Raw genomic sequence first — 14958 nt, forward strand, 5'->3', positions numbered from 1 at the left:
AAGGAGGCTGGGGGAGGAGGCCCAGAGAGATAGCAGGAGGAAGAGAGGAGGGAGAGAGGCTGGGTGGTAACAGGTCACAGCCGTTTGGTCTGAGACAGGAGGCCTGAGTGGCTGTGGCTCCTGGATCCACAGGTGTGGGGCTCCAGGGAAGAAGTGGGGGAAGGAGGGGGAGGCACTGTTATCTTACCCAGATGCACGTGCTCCAGGAGGGGAGGAGGGTCAAAACTTCAGACTATTTACTTAATCCCTTGGAATGTCCTTTCCTCACTCTGTTCTTTGGGCCTCTTGTGTTTAACGAACTCCTTTATGGGCACATGTGTGGTAATTAACACGTGCAGTGTAGGTCCTGGTCCATGTGTTTGAGTTTCAAATATCCATTGATCTGGGGCAATCCCATCCTGGCTGCCCCCTCCCCTTCTTCTCCTTTGGTCCTGGCCCTTAAAGAGAGATATGTGTGTGTGTGTGTGTGTGTGTGTGTGTGTGTGTGTGTGTGTTTGGGAGAGGGGGACGGTGCACATGTGCATTCACATGTGTTTTATGGATGCTACAGAGGAATATCAGAAGAGAGGAAGAGGGCCCCAAACAGCCCCTTTAGCTCTGAAAATGTGCTGCTAAAACAGTCGAAGGCTGAAGAAGTAGAGATAGAGGTAAAGTTTTGGTTTCCACTGGAGTCATCCAAAGGAAAGTAGATTGGAAGCAGAATGGTTTCGGAGATCAAGAACTTATCCTGCAGCAGCTTTACCTGGCTGTACCAAGGCCTGTGGATTTTTCTGATGTGACTCTTTTTGGGGTCTCAATGCTAATTACCATAGGTGATTTGAGGAGCTTCCAGGATAACTGAACACAGGTTCAGGGGCTGGCCTTGCCCTTCATTGCTTCTGAAGTGCAAAGAGGGAAGGAATTTCTTAGCCTCCGGTGGGGTGAAGGGGGGCAGTGGTGAAGAGTGATTAAATGAAAGGATATGGAAAAGCACTTGTGAAATGATTTCTGGCAGTTCTCTGCGAGCTTTTAACTTCTGAGTGCCCAGAACATCAGAGACCATGGGGTGATGCTGTGATAAATGGCAAGTGAAAGTTTAGGGTCACCAGGAGTTTTCTGCGGTTTGCGTTTTTCCCATAAGAAGTCTGGGAGTTAGTTGTTTAACGAAAGTAAGAGAAAAATAAAAATACTAATATACTCTGCTAAACTTTTCTGCATGGGCTTCTGTATTTGTCAAGCTAGTCTTGGAGAGGGGCAGAACTTCAAAAATCCAACCCAGCTTTAATTTGCAGAGCTTAAAAAGAAAATCTCCCACTGGCTGTTCCATAGTATGTGCTCCAAGTGAAGAGTGAGTCATATTTATTTCTCCAAGGTCCCTGTCTGTATCTCTGTTTTTAGAGCTGGGTCTACAGGTTGTTGCCAACTTGGAGACCTTGTCACTCAAGCAATGGATGGAGCAGCTCTGAGGGGCAGGCTTAGGACAGGGGCAATGGCTGGCAAACATCCCAGACAAAGGGGACTGGGTGGCCTCCAGCCTCAGCCCTCATGAGGTGTTAACACACCTGAAGGAGGGGTGCTTCATTGCCCTGAGCCTGGCAGAGCCGTGTTGGGCTGGCTGTCGAGGGACATTCCACATGTGAAACATCACTGATGCTCACATGACTTAAATCTCTTCCCTGCTACCTCTTTTTTCTCTTCCCCTAGCAACCACGGGGGTGTGGGAGGCTGAATCTGTAGCTGATCTCTTAGCATTGCCATCAGGTGGGCTGGGCTGGGTTTGGATGGAGATGGGCAGCTGACGACCTCCATGCTGTTGGCTTCTGCTCACATGGCTTTTCTTGGAGAAGGATTCACTTTGATTCTGTGCCTGCTGAAACAGAACTGTGCCTGAGCAGCTCCAAGCCTGAGGGAGGCAGCTCTTTTGCTTTCTGGTTCTCCGAGCCGCCTCCACCAAGCCTGGAATATTCATATACCAGCTTCGCAGAGGTCAGTTTCAGAAGGGGTGTGCTTGCATGCTCACACATGTACCACGTCTCCCTCCTTCCCATAGCTAACTGCTCCACCAGCTTGGCTCCAGCTACTCAACCCCCTCCATTTTGGCCCGTATTCCAGGGTCTCTGAAGAAAAGTTTATGCATGAACAGCACTAGACTGAGAGTTTGATTTCCTGCCATATCCTCATCTCCAAGGACTGGAGAGAAAATAAGATTTAGGGATCTGGAAAAAGCCTCTTAGACATAGATTCATTTGAATCCCTGGTGGTATTAGTAACCATTGATATTTTACGCTTGGTGCTTTTACTCAGCAAATATTTATGGAGAACTTACTAAATGTCAGGCTTGTTATCGTCACTAAGGACCCAGGGATGAGTATAATAGTACGAGTCCAGGCCTCACCTCCTGGAGCTCACATTCTAATTGTTCTTAGCCTTTTATGATGGAGGTTATTCATCTTCAGGTGGAGGAAAACCTCCAGCGGAGCAACAGGCTTCTGTAAGCTCTGGGAAGTTGCCACCTCTGCAGGGGAGGGAAGGCAGGTGGCCCCTCCAAACAACCCTGTGTGGTAGCTCCTGTAGCCAGAGCCTCTAAAGGAAAGCCCCTTGGAGCGGTTGGCCTGAGCTGAGCAAAGCCCTCTGCCAGGTTCCTGAGCCCTCTGACTAGTGCCTTTGTGGGGCCACTGAAGTCCAGATGAGAGGGCTCAGAGCTTGTCAGGCCAATGAGAATATGTTCATTTGCTCCCTGCTCCCGGCCTAAGTTCCAGTGTGGCACAGCAGCTTGCAGAGAGGTAGGGATATGGGCACACAGATGGACAGGCCTTGGGCCTGCTTCTGACCCCTGGTCTCCAGCTCGGAGGGCCATGGAACTTGTGTGGTAAAGGCCGAGGAACTGTCGCTTTCAGGTTCCATTGCAGTGATCCTGTGCTTGCAGAAAGAAAGATGTGAGATTCAAGGGCTGCTTATTCTCAAGTTTCTTTGGATAGGCAATGGAACAAGAATAGCTGAAACAATTTTTAAAAAGAAAACTAAAGTGGGAGGAACCATTTTACCTGATTTTAAGATGAATAAAGCTAGAGTTCTGGAGATAGTGTGGTAGTTGTGGAGTAACAGATACATAAATCAATGGAACAGAATAGAGGACCCAGAAACAGATCCACAAACAAATGGTGCTCTAGCAATTGGACATCCACAGACCAAACAAATAAAATTAACAAATCAACCCCAAAGCCTCAACCTAAACCTCAGACCTGATACGAAAATTAATTCAAAATGGATCATAGACTTAAATGTAAAATGTGAAGCTATTAAAACTTTTACAAGAAAACAAGAGAAAATCTTCACCACCAAAAACATGATCTAGAAGATAATATATATAAATTGAACTTTAAAATTTGCTCTACAAAAAGTGCTGTTAGAGAATTAAAAAAAAGCTACAGCCTGGGAAAAAATATTTGCAAACCGTCTATCCAACACAGGACTCATATCTAGAATATATAAACAACTCTTAAAGCTCAGCAGTTAAAAAACAGTTTAATTAGAAAATGGTGGCCTGGCATAGTGGCTCACACCTGTAATCCCATCACTTTGGGAGGCTAAGGTGGACGAACCACTTGAGGCCAGGAGTTCAAGACCAGCCTACCCAACATGGTGAAACCCTATCTCTATTAAAAAAAAAAAACAAAAACAAAAATTAGCCAGGCATGGTGGCACGTGCCTGTAATCCCAGCTACTCAGGAGGCTGAGGCAGGAGAATCACTTGAACCCAGGAGGTGGAGGTTGCAGTGAGCCGAGATCGCGCCACTGCTCTCCAGCCTGGATGACAGAGCGAGACTCCATCTCAAACAAACAAAAACAAAAAATTAGCCAGGCATGGTGATGTGCACCTGTAATCCCAGCTACTCGGAAGGCTGAGGCAGAAGAATCACTTGAATCCAGGAGGTGGAGGTTGCAGCAAGCAAGATCATCACTCCAGCCTTGGTGACGGAGTGAGACCCTGTCTCAAAAAAAAAAAAAAAAAAAATTGGCCAAATGCACAAATAGACATTTCACCAAGGCAGACAAACAGAGGGCAAATATGCACACAAGAAGAGGCTCAGCGTCATTAGCCGCAGGAAATGCAAAATAAGTCCATGGCAGGATGTCACTACATATCTATTAGGAGAGCTAAAAGAAAAAGTAGTGTCAACACCAAATGATAGTGAGGCTGCCGAGAAACTGGACCTCTCATACATTGCTGGCAAGAATGTAACATGGTACAGACACACTGGAAAAATACTTTGGAAGTTTCTGAAAAACAACTAAACATACATTTACCATATAATCCAGCAGTTGCACTCCTGAGCATTTATTCCAGAGAAATGAAAATTTATGGCCACACACACAAAAAACCTGTACACGAACAAGAAGCAGCTTTATCTGTAATAGCCAAAAGTAGAAAAAAAACCCCAAATGTCCTTCAGTAGATGAAACAAACCGTGGCACAGCAGTACTGCCCTACCCACAGCCAACCACGGTCTGAAAATATTCAATGGAAAATTTCAGAAATAAACAATTTGTAAGTTTTAAGTTGTGAGCCATTCTGAGTAGTGTGATGCAATCTCGCACTGTCCTGCTCGCTCCCATCTGGGATGTGAATCATGACTTTGTCCAGCATACCCATGCTGTGTACCCTCCCTGTGACTTGGGGCCAGCTCTGTTATCAAGTGGATAGATTGCAAAATGAAGAAGGATGAATACAGTACAATCAGATATTCTGAGAGATAGACAATATTCATATAACTTTTATAAAAGTACGTTGTTGTAATTGTTCTATTTTATTAGTAGTTATTATTGTTCATCTATACTGTGCCTAATTTATAAATAAACCTTTATCATAGGTATGTATGGGAAAAAACAGGATGTGTAGGGTTCGGTACTATCCGCGGTTGAAGGCATCCATTGGGGGTCTTGGAAGGTATCTGCTGTGAGTAAGGTGGGATCCCCTATCCATCTATACCATGGAAAAATACTCAGCAATAAAAAGGAATGAATTGTTGATATATGCAACCACAACTTGAATGGATCTCAAGGGCATTATGCAACATGAAAAAAGCCCATTTCAAAAGGTTGTATATTGCATGATTCCATTTATATAACAGTCTAGAAATGACAGCATTATAGAGATGGAGAACAGATTAGTGGTTGCCAGGTGTGAGGAATGGGGTGGAGGAGGGAAAGTGTGACAGTAAAAGTGGCACAAGGGACATCTTTGTGCTGATGGAATAGTTCTAGGCTGATGGTGGTGGTGTTTACCCGAGTCTACACATGGATAAAATTGCAGAGAACAAAACACAGAAATGAGTGCATTTAAAACTGGTAGAATCTGAATAAGGTCCATAGATTATATGAATATCAGTGTCCTGATTTTGATTTTGTACTAATTATGCCACCTAGATAATTACAGGGCTTACCCATATCATTATGCTAACTGTAAAGCCGTTACCATTGGGGGAAACTGGGTGAGGGGTACACAGGACCTCTCTGTATTATCTTTGCAACTTCCTGTGAATCTATAATCATTTCAAAATGAAAAGTTAAAAAAACATTGGCTGAGTCTTCTGTGTGAACCCCACCCTGACCAGACTCCTCTGCTGCCAGTGCTTCCTCTTCCTCTTCTGTCCCCAGTTTGCCTTTTCCCCAGCCTTCTGTTTTTGCTCTTCTTCAGCTCAAGGATGTGAGAACTGCCTGCAAAAAGGAAGCTTTCAGCTTGTTTTCACTTCTTTTGGGAGGGAACATGCAGGTAGTTATACGGAATATAAAACACTGACCTCCTGCTTTGGAAAGAACCTGACATGCCCGACCACTTCTGCTCCTACAGATCAGAATCAGGACAGTTCACCATCCATTTCTGAGTCTTGCTGGTCATGGCGCATGCATCTCAGGAAATGTTGAGGTGGCCTAGCATTCCATCCTTCTCCGGGTCTGATTCAGGGCAGGTTCTCAAGGGACTTTTGCAAACAGACACTGTTGTCTCCTTACGATGCCCAGAATGAGTTGTCTCCACTTCCTCATTGAGCCTCAGAATCACATGTGGAGGAGGATGGTGGCTCTGGCATAAATGTGGTCCCTTTAAAGAAAGAACTTTCCAGCACTTCTACCAGGCTGAGGTTTATCTCCATGTCTTTTTCAAAGATGGACAATGGCAGCCTGAAAGAATATGAGGGAGGGTCACCAGTGATGGACATGGTTTGGGGAGAGCCCAAGAATTAAAGGGGACTTGGGATTGTTGACAGACCTTCTACATCTCAGGATGGGGGAAGTGGTTTCTTTTTTCCTCATTCTCCAAGGCTTCTCAGTCTCAGAGACCCCAAGAGATGCCATTAATACAGATTCCTCCTCTGGCCCCTTTGAGACATTTGCTTTTGAAGGACCTGGAAGAGAAAGCTCTTTGTATGTGGCCAGAATAAACTCATTGTACACCCAAACAATTAACTCCTCAATGGACTTGCCAGCCCCTTGAAAGGCCTGGCCCTGCGTCCCTGGACCTCTTGGGCTCTATTCAGTCCCTTAAGCACACCAATGTTTTTGGGTTTTTGTTTTGTTTTGTTTGTTATTCTGAAAAGTCTTTCCCTGAGAAAAGTCTGAGCGGATCAACATTGTCCTCAGCCTGGCATTTATCTCTCCTCGCCAGCGAATGTCAATCAGGAATCAAAAAGCCAAACAGAGGAGGCTTTGAACGGTGTCATCGGGGGTCGAAGTGACTTCCAGCTGTCTGTGCGTGGGCCAGGCCTTCTCGCAGGGCAAGGAATTGTGCTGTCACACAAACCTACTGTCTGTATAGGCTCACAGAGCCCATGCGGGGGCTGCAACTTTCTGGGGCTGCACCTGCAAGGACAAGGCGTGACTGGGGGTTGGGGAATCTCCGGAGGCCAAATGCCAGGGCTCTGGGACCAGGCAGTTTCCAAAGCTGCTTGCTGCCTCTGGGACCTTGATCAAATCACTTACTTGCATTGTTATTCAATTCTCTTTTTATCTGCCTGGTTTCTCCCTCCACCCTGGCTGGTGGTGAGAATAGATGAGGAAAGCTACCTGCCAGGAACTGAGTGTTGCAAAGTGTGGTAATACTATTATTACCGTTGCTCTTGACATCCTCCTTGAGAATTCTTTCAGTTTGCCTTACTTGTTGTTTGTTTTCATGTTTCCAAATTTGCCTTTTTTCTCCCTCTCTGTAAGAAAAAGGATAATCTTTGAATTGGCTTTTTTTTTCAGTGTTTATCCTCTTCCTTTTAATCTGGAAGATTATGATAGTATTAAAGAGAAATACTCTCTGAGGTCCAAAAGAATCATGAAGAATATGCACCAAACATCATCACATGCATATACAGATTCAGATATATTTTTCTTTAAAACAGTGGAAGAGTCTTCCCCCAAATTAAGGACCACTCAAATAATCTAGCTGCTGCTGCTTCATGATTTATTTGTGATGACTTGGGCACACCTACCTTTTTGTTTTAACAGCTTTATTGAAGTATAGTTTACATACCATAAAATTCACTCATTGTAAATATACAACCCAATGAATTTAATAAATTCATAGTGTTGTACAATTGTCACCAGAGAACATCTCCATCACCCCAAAAAGCAACCTTGAATCCATTCACAGGTATTTTCTACTCCTACCTATAGCCCTAGGCACCCCCAGATCTGTTTTCTGTGTCTACAGATTTAGCCTTACTGGACATTTCATATAAATGGAATCATACAACATGTGATATTTACATCTGGATTTTTATACTTAGCATAATGTCTTTGAGATTCTTCATCTATATTGTCACATGTATTAGTATTCATTCCTTTTAATTGCTGAATAGTATTCTATCATATGGATATATCACAATTTATCTATTCACCAGTTGACAGACATTGGGATTATTTTCAGTTTGAAGCTTTAATGAATAATGCTGCGGTGAATATTTCTATACATGTCTTTGTGTGGGCATGTTTTTATTCTCCTAGATGGATTCTAGGAGTGGAATTTTGGGGTTAAAAGTTGATGTTTAGCTTTTTAAAGAGACTGTCAAACTCCTTTCCAAGGTGGATGCCCAGTTGTACATTCTCACCAGCAATGAACAAGGGTTCCATTTCCTCCACATCCTTACCAACACTTAATATTGTCTATCTTTTTATTTTAGCCATTCTAGTGGCTGTTTAGAAGTATCTTGTTGTGGTTTTAATTTGTACCTTCCTAGTGATTAATGATGTTGGGTATCTTTTCATGTATTTATTAGCCATCTGTATCTCTTCTTTGGTGAAATGTCTGTTAAAATATGTTGTCCATATTTAAATAAGGTTGCTTGTTATTGAGTTGTAAGGTTTACCTTATTTTCAATTTAAAAACTTTGATAGGATTTTAATTTTGTAAACCCAATTTTAAAAGTAAGCAGTTGAATAAGATGGTTTGCACTCATGGAATTATAGATGCCCTTTAGTAGGCCTTTAAAGTGTTTTACACCTACACAAAAAAGTGTCCCGAGATTTTGTAGGCAGATATCCTTCAATTTTAGAAGAGGATATTGCTATCCAGAGAAGTAAAAGGAGGGGCTCAACTTATCCAGAGTAAATTTATTAGATGTGAAGGGGGATTTGGAGTGTGACTCCCCTTGAGACTGGGAGGCAGGAGCACATATAGAAACCTTGTTCTCTCCCCAGGGCCCAGTGTGGGGCCTGGTGTTGCTCCAGGGCTTGCCTGGAAGCAGAACTGATGTAGACCTTGGACCTAGGCCTTGGACTTGTGTTTGGTAGAAGAGGTGCTCTTATTTGCTGAGTCAGAAGCCAGGAGCCCAGGTGCCCGGAGATGATGGTTAGAGGGTGCTGTTCGCTTTGGCTTGGCTTCTCAGCCTTTGAGCATGCTGGATTTCACAGGTGGTTCCTGGCAGCAGGGCATCTTGTCTTTTCTCACTTCATAAAGATTTCCATTTAGGACCTCCCCGTGGCAGAGCAGCTGTATCTTTTCACCCTCAGTGACCCTACCCTGCAGGAAGATTCCTTCCCTGCACGTGGCTTTATGCCTCATGGGCTTCTCTGACTACATCTGGGAAATCTGTGGAAGTCCTTGACCTGCAAAAGGGCAAAGCTTCCCCAAAAAACCGTTTTGCCCTCCTTGAGTGCAGACCTGCTTTGCTGATGGCTGGGCCTGATGGGTAGTCCAAGATTTTCATCTGGATGATGGGAGAAATAAACACAATGTTTTCAGTTATCTTGCTCCAGAGAAGAGATACAGCTCTTGTAATATGGGAGGATTTTAATATCTACATTGAATATTAAAATATTACATAAGCCATATGCACTTGAGTTCTCACTATCATCCCTCCTGGAATGTTTGATTTTTCACTTTCCCTTTGTTAGCCAGTAAGACTCCTAAAATGAAGCCACCCTGTGTGGAAGGGCTGAGCACACTGTGCTGGACTATTTAGACTGTGAACTCTGTATCCGGCAGGCACAACCAAATGTGCATTGCAGCTGCCAAAAGACTCAATTCAGTGGCTCATTGAATTCAATGGAAAGAGGTGTTAATAGAGTCAGGGGAAGTGATGCTATTAAAAAAATGACATTGTGTGGCTGTGTTCTGTGTTTATTCTCCCTCAATGACTTCCAGATCAAACTCACACAGTTTGGCATCAAAAGATGCCTGTTTTGGACTCCAGTTTGAGGCAAATAATATATCTAGCATAGATACCCTTCTCTTCCTGCTACATCTCATTTCTTGGGATGATTGTCAGATAATTCAGGATCACTTTGGCTTCTGCAAGAGTTGGGTCTTGGTGTCAGTACGTGAGAATAATAGCAGGGTCAGGTGTCACCCGACTGTCAGCTCAGCTGCTGGCCTCAGCCTCTAGCAAGGGTTAGAGTCTCCATAGCTCTTGACTCTTAAGCTCCCAAGGGTGAGATATTGATGCAAAAAAGAGATCAGGACTCTGTATTCTCTCTCCCTCCCCCAATAAGATGCATGAAAGTCGGCCAAAGGTACTGAGAGCTCCAAATGGTAGAGAGTTGTTATTATTGATGATCTGACTGGCGTCACAGAGACTATCTGAGAACTTGGAATCTGCATAAATAGTTAATGCTCAGAGAATATAGTGTTCCATCCTAAAAGACCTCTAAGGGGTCTTGAGAAGAGAGGGATGGTGTAATCATCAAACCACCTGAGACAACAGTGCTCTCCTTCCCTCCCCCCGTGGAGAGAAATCTCTTAAACTGTATATCCTTAAGAGGGACAAAGATACCCTCTCCCAGCCTTCTCTAAGGGGGTAAAATTATTTCTTAGGGGATGAAAAACACTTACTCATTTTACATATGAAGCACAAATATATACAGTTTCTTTGCATTATTAAAATTTCATTAGGGAGATGATTAGGAAAAAATTACCTAAAAATGCTCCTTAGACAAGTGATAATGGAAAAAAGGTTGAGAAATACTGCTCTAAGCTAAGGTTTTTGGGGCCCTGATGAAAGAACTCAGAGTCCTGGAAGGTAAATAAACAAAGTCTGCACTAACTCCTGACCTGCAGAGGTTCTTGCTGTGCAGAGAGGACTGCCAACACTATTAGAATGATAAGCATTAGGACTTTGTTACTGGGAGCTCCCTGCTCCAATCATCTATGTTAGAAATTTCAAAGCAAGTGTAGGGTGATTTCTGCAAAGTCCCATGTCCTCTCCCATTTTGCTTGCCCTCCCTCTTATTGGGAATTGGGGTCTTTGCTATTTCGCAGTTAGAAGCATTCTAATGATTCCTGATTCTCTTCAGTTCCGTGTGCTGGAGAGAGAATGGTTCTTCCTGCCTTCTTATCTGTTTTAGGTGAGAGTGGAGAAACAGTGAGGAGATTGGAAGGGAATAGCACACAGGTCCCTTGTTTTCCTTGAGCTCTTTAATCAGGGCCACTGAGCTGGTAGCTTTAGGGCAGGAAAGGAGCTGGGGACACCATAATTTGATGCCATAAGGATTGCCAACCTTATCCTAACATGCCTGGCCATAACTCAGGGCTGAGGGGGAGATACTGCCTTCCAGTTTTCCTGCGGGAACAAGGGCCAGCAGAGTCATACTGGTATCCTCAGATTTGTGAGAAACGGTCCCCCAAAGCCATGAAGCTTTAGCTCCTTTCGTCCATGCCTTGGGATGGTGAACACACACCTGGATTTGTTTTGTTGTTTTGTCTCTTTATGGTTCTCTTTTCCTTCTTGCCCTTTTCTTCTTTTGTTTCTTTTTCTTTGTTCTCTTCACTGGGACTTGGCCGGGCCTTGTACAAACCCCAACCATTCAACAGTGCTGGAGAGTAGATAGTATTTACCTCAATAATGGTAGTCTCCTTTCGATTCTTTTTAACCCTCAATTCAGATGACGGGTCTAAGCCAACGCCCACGATGGAGACCCAGCCGGTGTTCGATGGAGATGGTAAGCTCTTGCATTACTTCTGATGTTCATTCTCCCACTCATTTTCAGGTTTGGGAAAAGTCTTAACGTTGGATGTTTGTTTAAGTTTTATTATTATTATTTTCTTTTTTAATTTCAATTTTTCCCAGTGTAAGCTGGGTTGTTTTAACCTTTTTAAAAAATGCAAATCCTCCCAGAAACTGGTACACTCTCCACTTCTGGAAGGGCCCTCTGTTCTCTCAGGCTTCCTGCCTGTCTCCTGGTGTCCAACAATAACACAGCCTGGACAGACCCTTGGAGCTGCCAAGACCCAGGAATCACAGCTGAGAAAGATAGTCAGGCCAGCAGTGTCCCTTCAGTAAACTAATTGACACTTACAAGTGTCCACTCTGTGCCTGGCACTGTGTGAGCCCCTCTGGGAGATGAAAAGGAGGTTTGGAGATGTAAGCCTTTGCTCTCAAGACAGCTGCAATTCTTAGAGTGCTTTATGTGTTAAATTACGTGGTCTCCGTTCTTATTGTCATAGACATTTATGGAAGAAAGAGATCACCATGGTCTGGGAAAAGCTTTTGTGAAGAGCCAGGACTTGAGCTGGATCTTGAAAGTGGAGGGGAGGAGTCTCGGTGTTCCAGGCAGGGTGCTGGCATGGACAAGAGGGGAATGAGGTAGGGATGGGATACAGTGAGGAAAGTCGCAGGAAGGAGATTGGCCAGTGGGACTGGTTCGTGTAGGTTGTAGGGACGTTGAGAGTTGAGGCAGGACATTTTGGAGAGGAGAAATTCTAGGTCAAGAGAAATTGTGGCTGGTGGCAAAAGAGAGGCTGGAAGTCTCTGGAGGCATAGAGAGAGGATAGGAGTGTGGGGTGCAGAAGGTTCAAGTTGGAGGTGCTCAGGGCCTGTACTCTTCTTCAGTGTACTGTACTAAGTACTCCATATTCCCCTGATGAGGAACTGGAAGTTTGGCAGAGTGAAGTCTCTAAAATATGACAATAAGGTTGGGATTTTAGTGCAATGTGTAGCAAACTTTGAGGAGCTCCTAGCTAAGCGTATCCAGCCCTGGATCATGAGACTGGGCAGAGTGACAGAAGAATAAAAAGAAATCATGCCACGGGTTAACATTGTGACTATGAATGTCCCTAGCACAAGCTCAGCTCTGAGGATTGAAATGTGCAATATCCTTTGCAATCAGCTCACTTATGGGAAGTTTTGTATGTTCATGTCTAAAAGTTTAGTTGTAGATGTCTCTGTGATCCACAAAGGTCCTGGATCATTGACAAGTCTGGGACCCTGGGGGGTCAGGTGAGGGATGGAGACTGTCTCATCTTAGGAGACCTCCCCAATACCCTCATTGAAGGTCACTCCACAGTATGCTCAGGTCACTTAGGATTCCCATTTGTCCACTGGGTGACCAAATCCTGGAGAGGCTGGAGGCACCCTGGCACTCTCTGGATGGAGGAATTCAGCCTGTGCGCATGAGAAGCCATTAGAAAGGGGATTGAAGCACACATGAGACGCACTCCTTTCTTTCCCATCTGGAGCAATCTCGGCTCAGCCGTTTCCCCTAGAATGGTCTCTGTGGTTTGTTTGGCGTTTGTTTGTTGATTTATCCCCTTTAAATCTTCTCCCAGGGAAGCAGCTGAGAGGGACTTGGCTTGGCCCATGTTCCTTACCTCCTGGGATAATATTTTTATTCCTGGATGGAGTGCTCAGCGCCTCTGCATTCTGACCACTCTGCTTCCCAGCACAGGATGCCCTGATCGGCTCTTATGAGCTGTTGGGGAGAGGAGCTTCCGTTGTGAGGAAGGGAGGGGAACTGGGAGGAGTGGATGTGGGAGAGAGCTGAAGCCTCAATGCCTCAGACTTTGAAAAATGACTATTAAGAAATCTGAGGTTACACTTCCACTCACATAGTCTCTTTGCCCAGACTTTTTCTCTCTCCTTTTCCTCACCCCTAGAAATCACAGCCCCAACTCTATGGATTAAACACTTGGTGATCAAGGACTCCAAACTGAACAACACCAACATAAGAAATTCAGGTAAATAACCTTCCTTGGATTATATATGTACCCAGTCCATCCTTCTTTGCCCCATGGTTCTGTGACTACTTATTGTGTGGGTTTGGAAAAATCATTTAATCTGTCTGGTTGTCAATTTCTATAGCTATAAAATAAAGAGATTGGATGAGTTAATCCCTTCCAACTTTAATTTTCTTCAATTATCATCTCACGGATCATCTTTCTTAGGTCGTTTATCCTCTTAACAAATTTCTTTGACTGTATATTGTAATATTTTGATTAACTTTCCATATGCCATGCAGAAGAATTTGAAAGAAGAATGACTGGACATAAAGAAGTTGGACTTCAAGCCTGGAGGGAGTCGATTCTGTGTGTTTTGAAGGCTCTAAATAGCTGCTTACAGTCATGTCTTCTCTGGTCTGATCTTTTAGTAGGGGGTCTTGTGAGTGGTCAAGTTTGAGCACTGGCTGAACCCTCTGTAGAAAGTGATAATTTTTGAAGGGTGATCATATTTGTAGGATATTTTTGTAGACTCTATTTAATAACAATAAAGACCAGAGTCAGTAAAGAGGTCTATTTACTATCAATAAAGACTAAATGTTCATCAACAGGAAAATGTGTTCACAAGCGAAATCTGTATCTTTATCAAGGAGGATCATCTTTTCAACCGAAGACTTCATTATGCAAAATACCACTCTGCATAATTTATGCCTGGTTGTTGAATTTAGCCATATCTTCTTTTCCTTATAGGTGGCAAGACTATGAACAAAAGATATATGACTTTGAACCAGCAGGCAGAATTTTACATGACCATCAATTAATGAGTGTCCTGTCATTGGTCCCCTTTAAGTTGACCAGTTCACCAGCTCTGTCCTAGTGGTGGCGATGTGGCATTAGAATGCAAGGAATTATATAGACCAGGAGGTGAATTCACACGCCATCAGTTGAGTTCCTCTGTGACTTGGGCTGGTCACTGCCTTTTCATGTGTCTGTTCACTGATAAAAGTTGGAGATATGGGATGGTGGAGTGAAAGGAGACTGTGAACTCCCTTGGGTCAGTCTTTGACAGAATAGTGCAGTGGTTAAAGCACAGGCTTTGGAATTAGTGAAACCTGGGTTCACATTGTAGCTCCAACACTTAGTGACCCCAGTCAAGTCACATAATTCCTTTGAGCCTCAATTCTCGTTCATAAAATGGGAATCACAATCTCTCCCTCAAAGGGCTATGGTTAAAAGTTAACTAAGATAATGTCTATATGGCACTCAACTGATGCCTGGCTAACTGATAAATTGTAAGTACATGTATTTATTATTATCATTATTATTGGTATGAATAGTGGGAACAGTAATGATGGTGCTTATTTTGAAAATTCTTCAATCAGAAAGAATTTATGATTGTCACCTTAAGCAAAGGCATCTATTAGGCTTCTTCTTAGGACCCCCTCTATTCCCCTTTCCCTGTTAGGCAAATATAAATCAAATAGAAGTGGTTTTGGTGCCTGTAGTACCTGGTGCTGGAAGTAACATTTGCAACTGGTCTCCTAGTCCCTGAGGCCCTGGAAGGT

The 14958-nt window shown here is 43.8% G+C and overlaps 1 protein-coding gene across 4 annotated transcripts in view; it reads left to right on the plus strand.

Moving 5' to 3' along the window:
- Positions 1–14958, plus strand: part of SMOC1 (SPARC related modular calcium binding 1) — a 147534-nt gene that overhangs the window by 97078 nt on the left and 35498 nt on the right. For 2 of the 4 annotated variants that reach the window (XM_054530244.2, XM_054530245.2), the window contains exons 6-7: positions 11311–11400; positions 13334–13414. In XM_054530244.2, coding sequence (XP_054386219.2) covers positions 11311–11400; positions 13334–13414 — 171 coding nt within the window. The remainder of the gene's footprint in view (positions 1–11310; positions 11401–13333; positions 13415–14958) is intronic. The other 2 variants (XM_024232009.3, XM_024232010.3) reach the window with 1 other exon arrangement.

The sequence above is a fragment of the Pongo abelii genome, chromosome 15, assembly GCF_028885655.2.
Source record: "Pongo abelii isolate AG06213 chromosome 15, NHGRI_mPonAbe1-v2.0_pri, whole genome shotgun sequence".
Lineage (NCBI taxonomy): Eukaryota > Metazoa > Chordata > Mammalia > Primates > Hominidae > Pongo > Pongo abelii.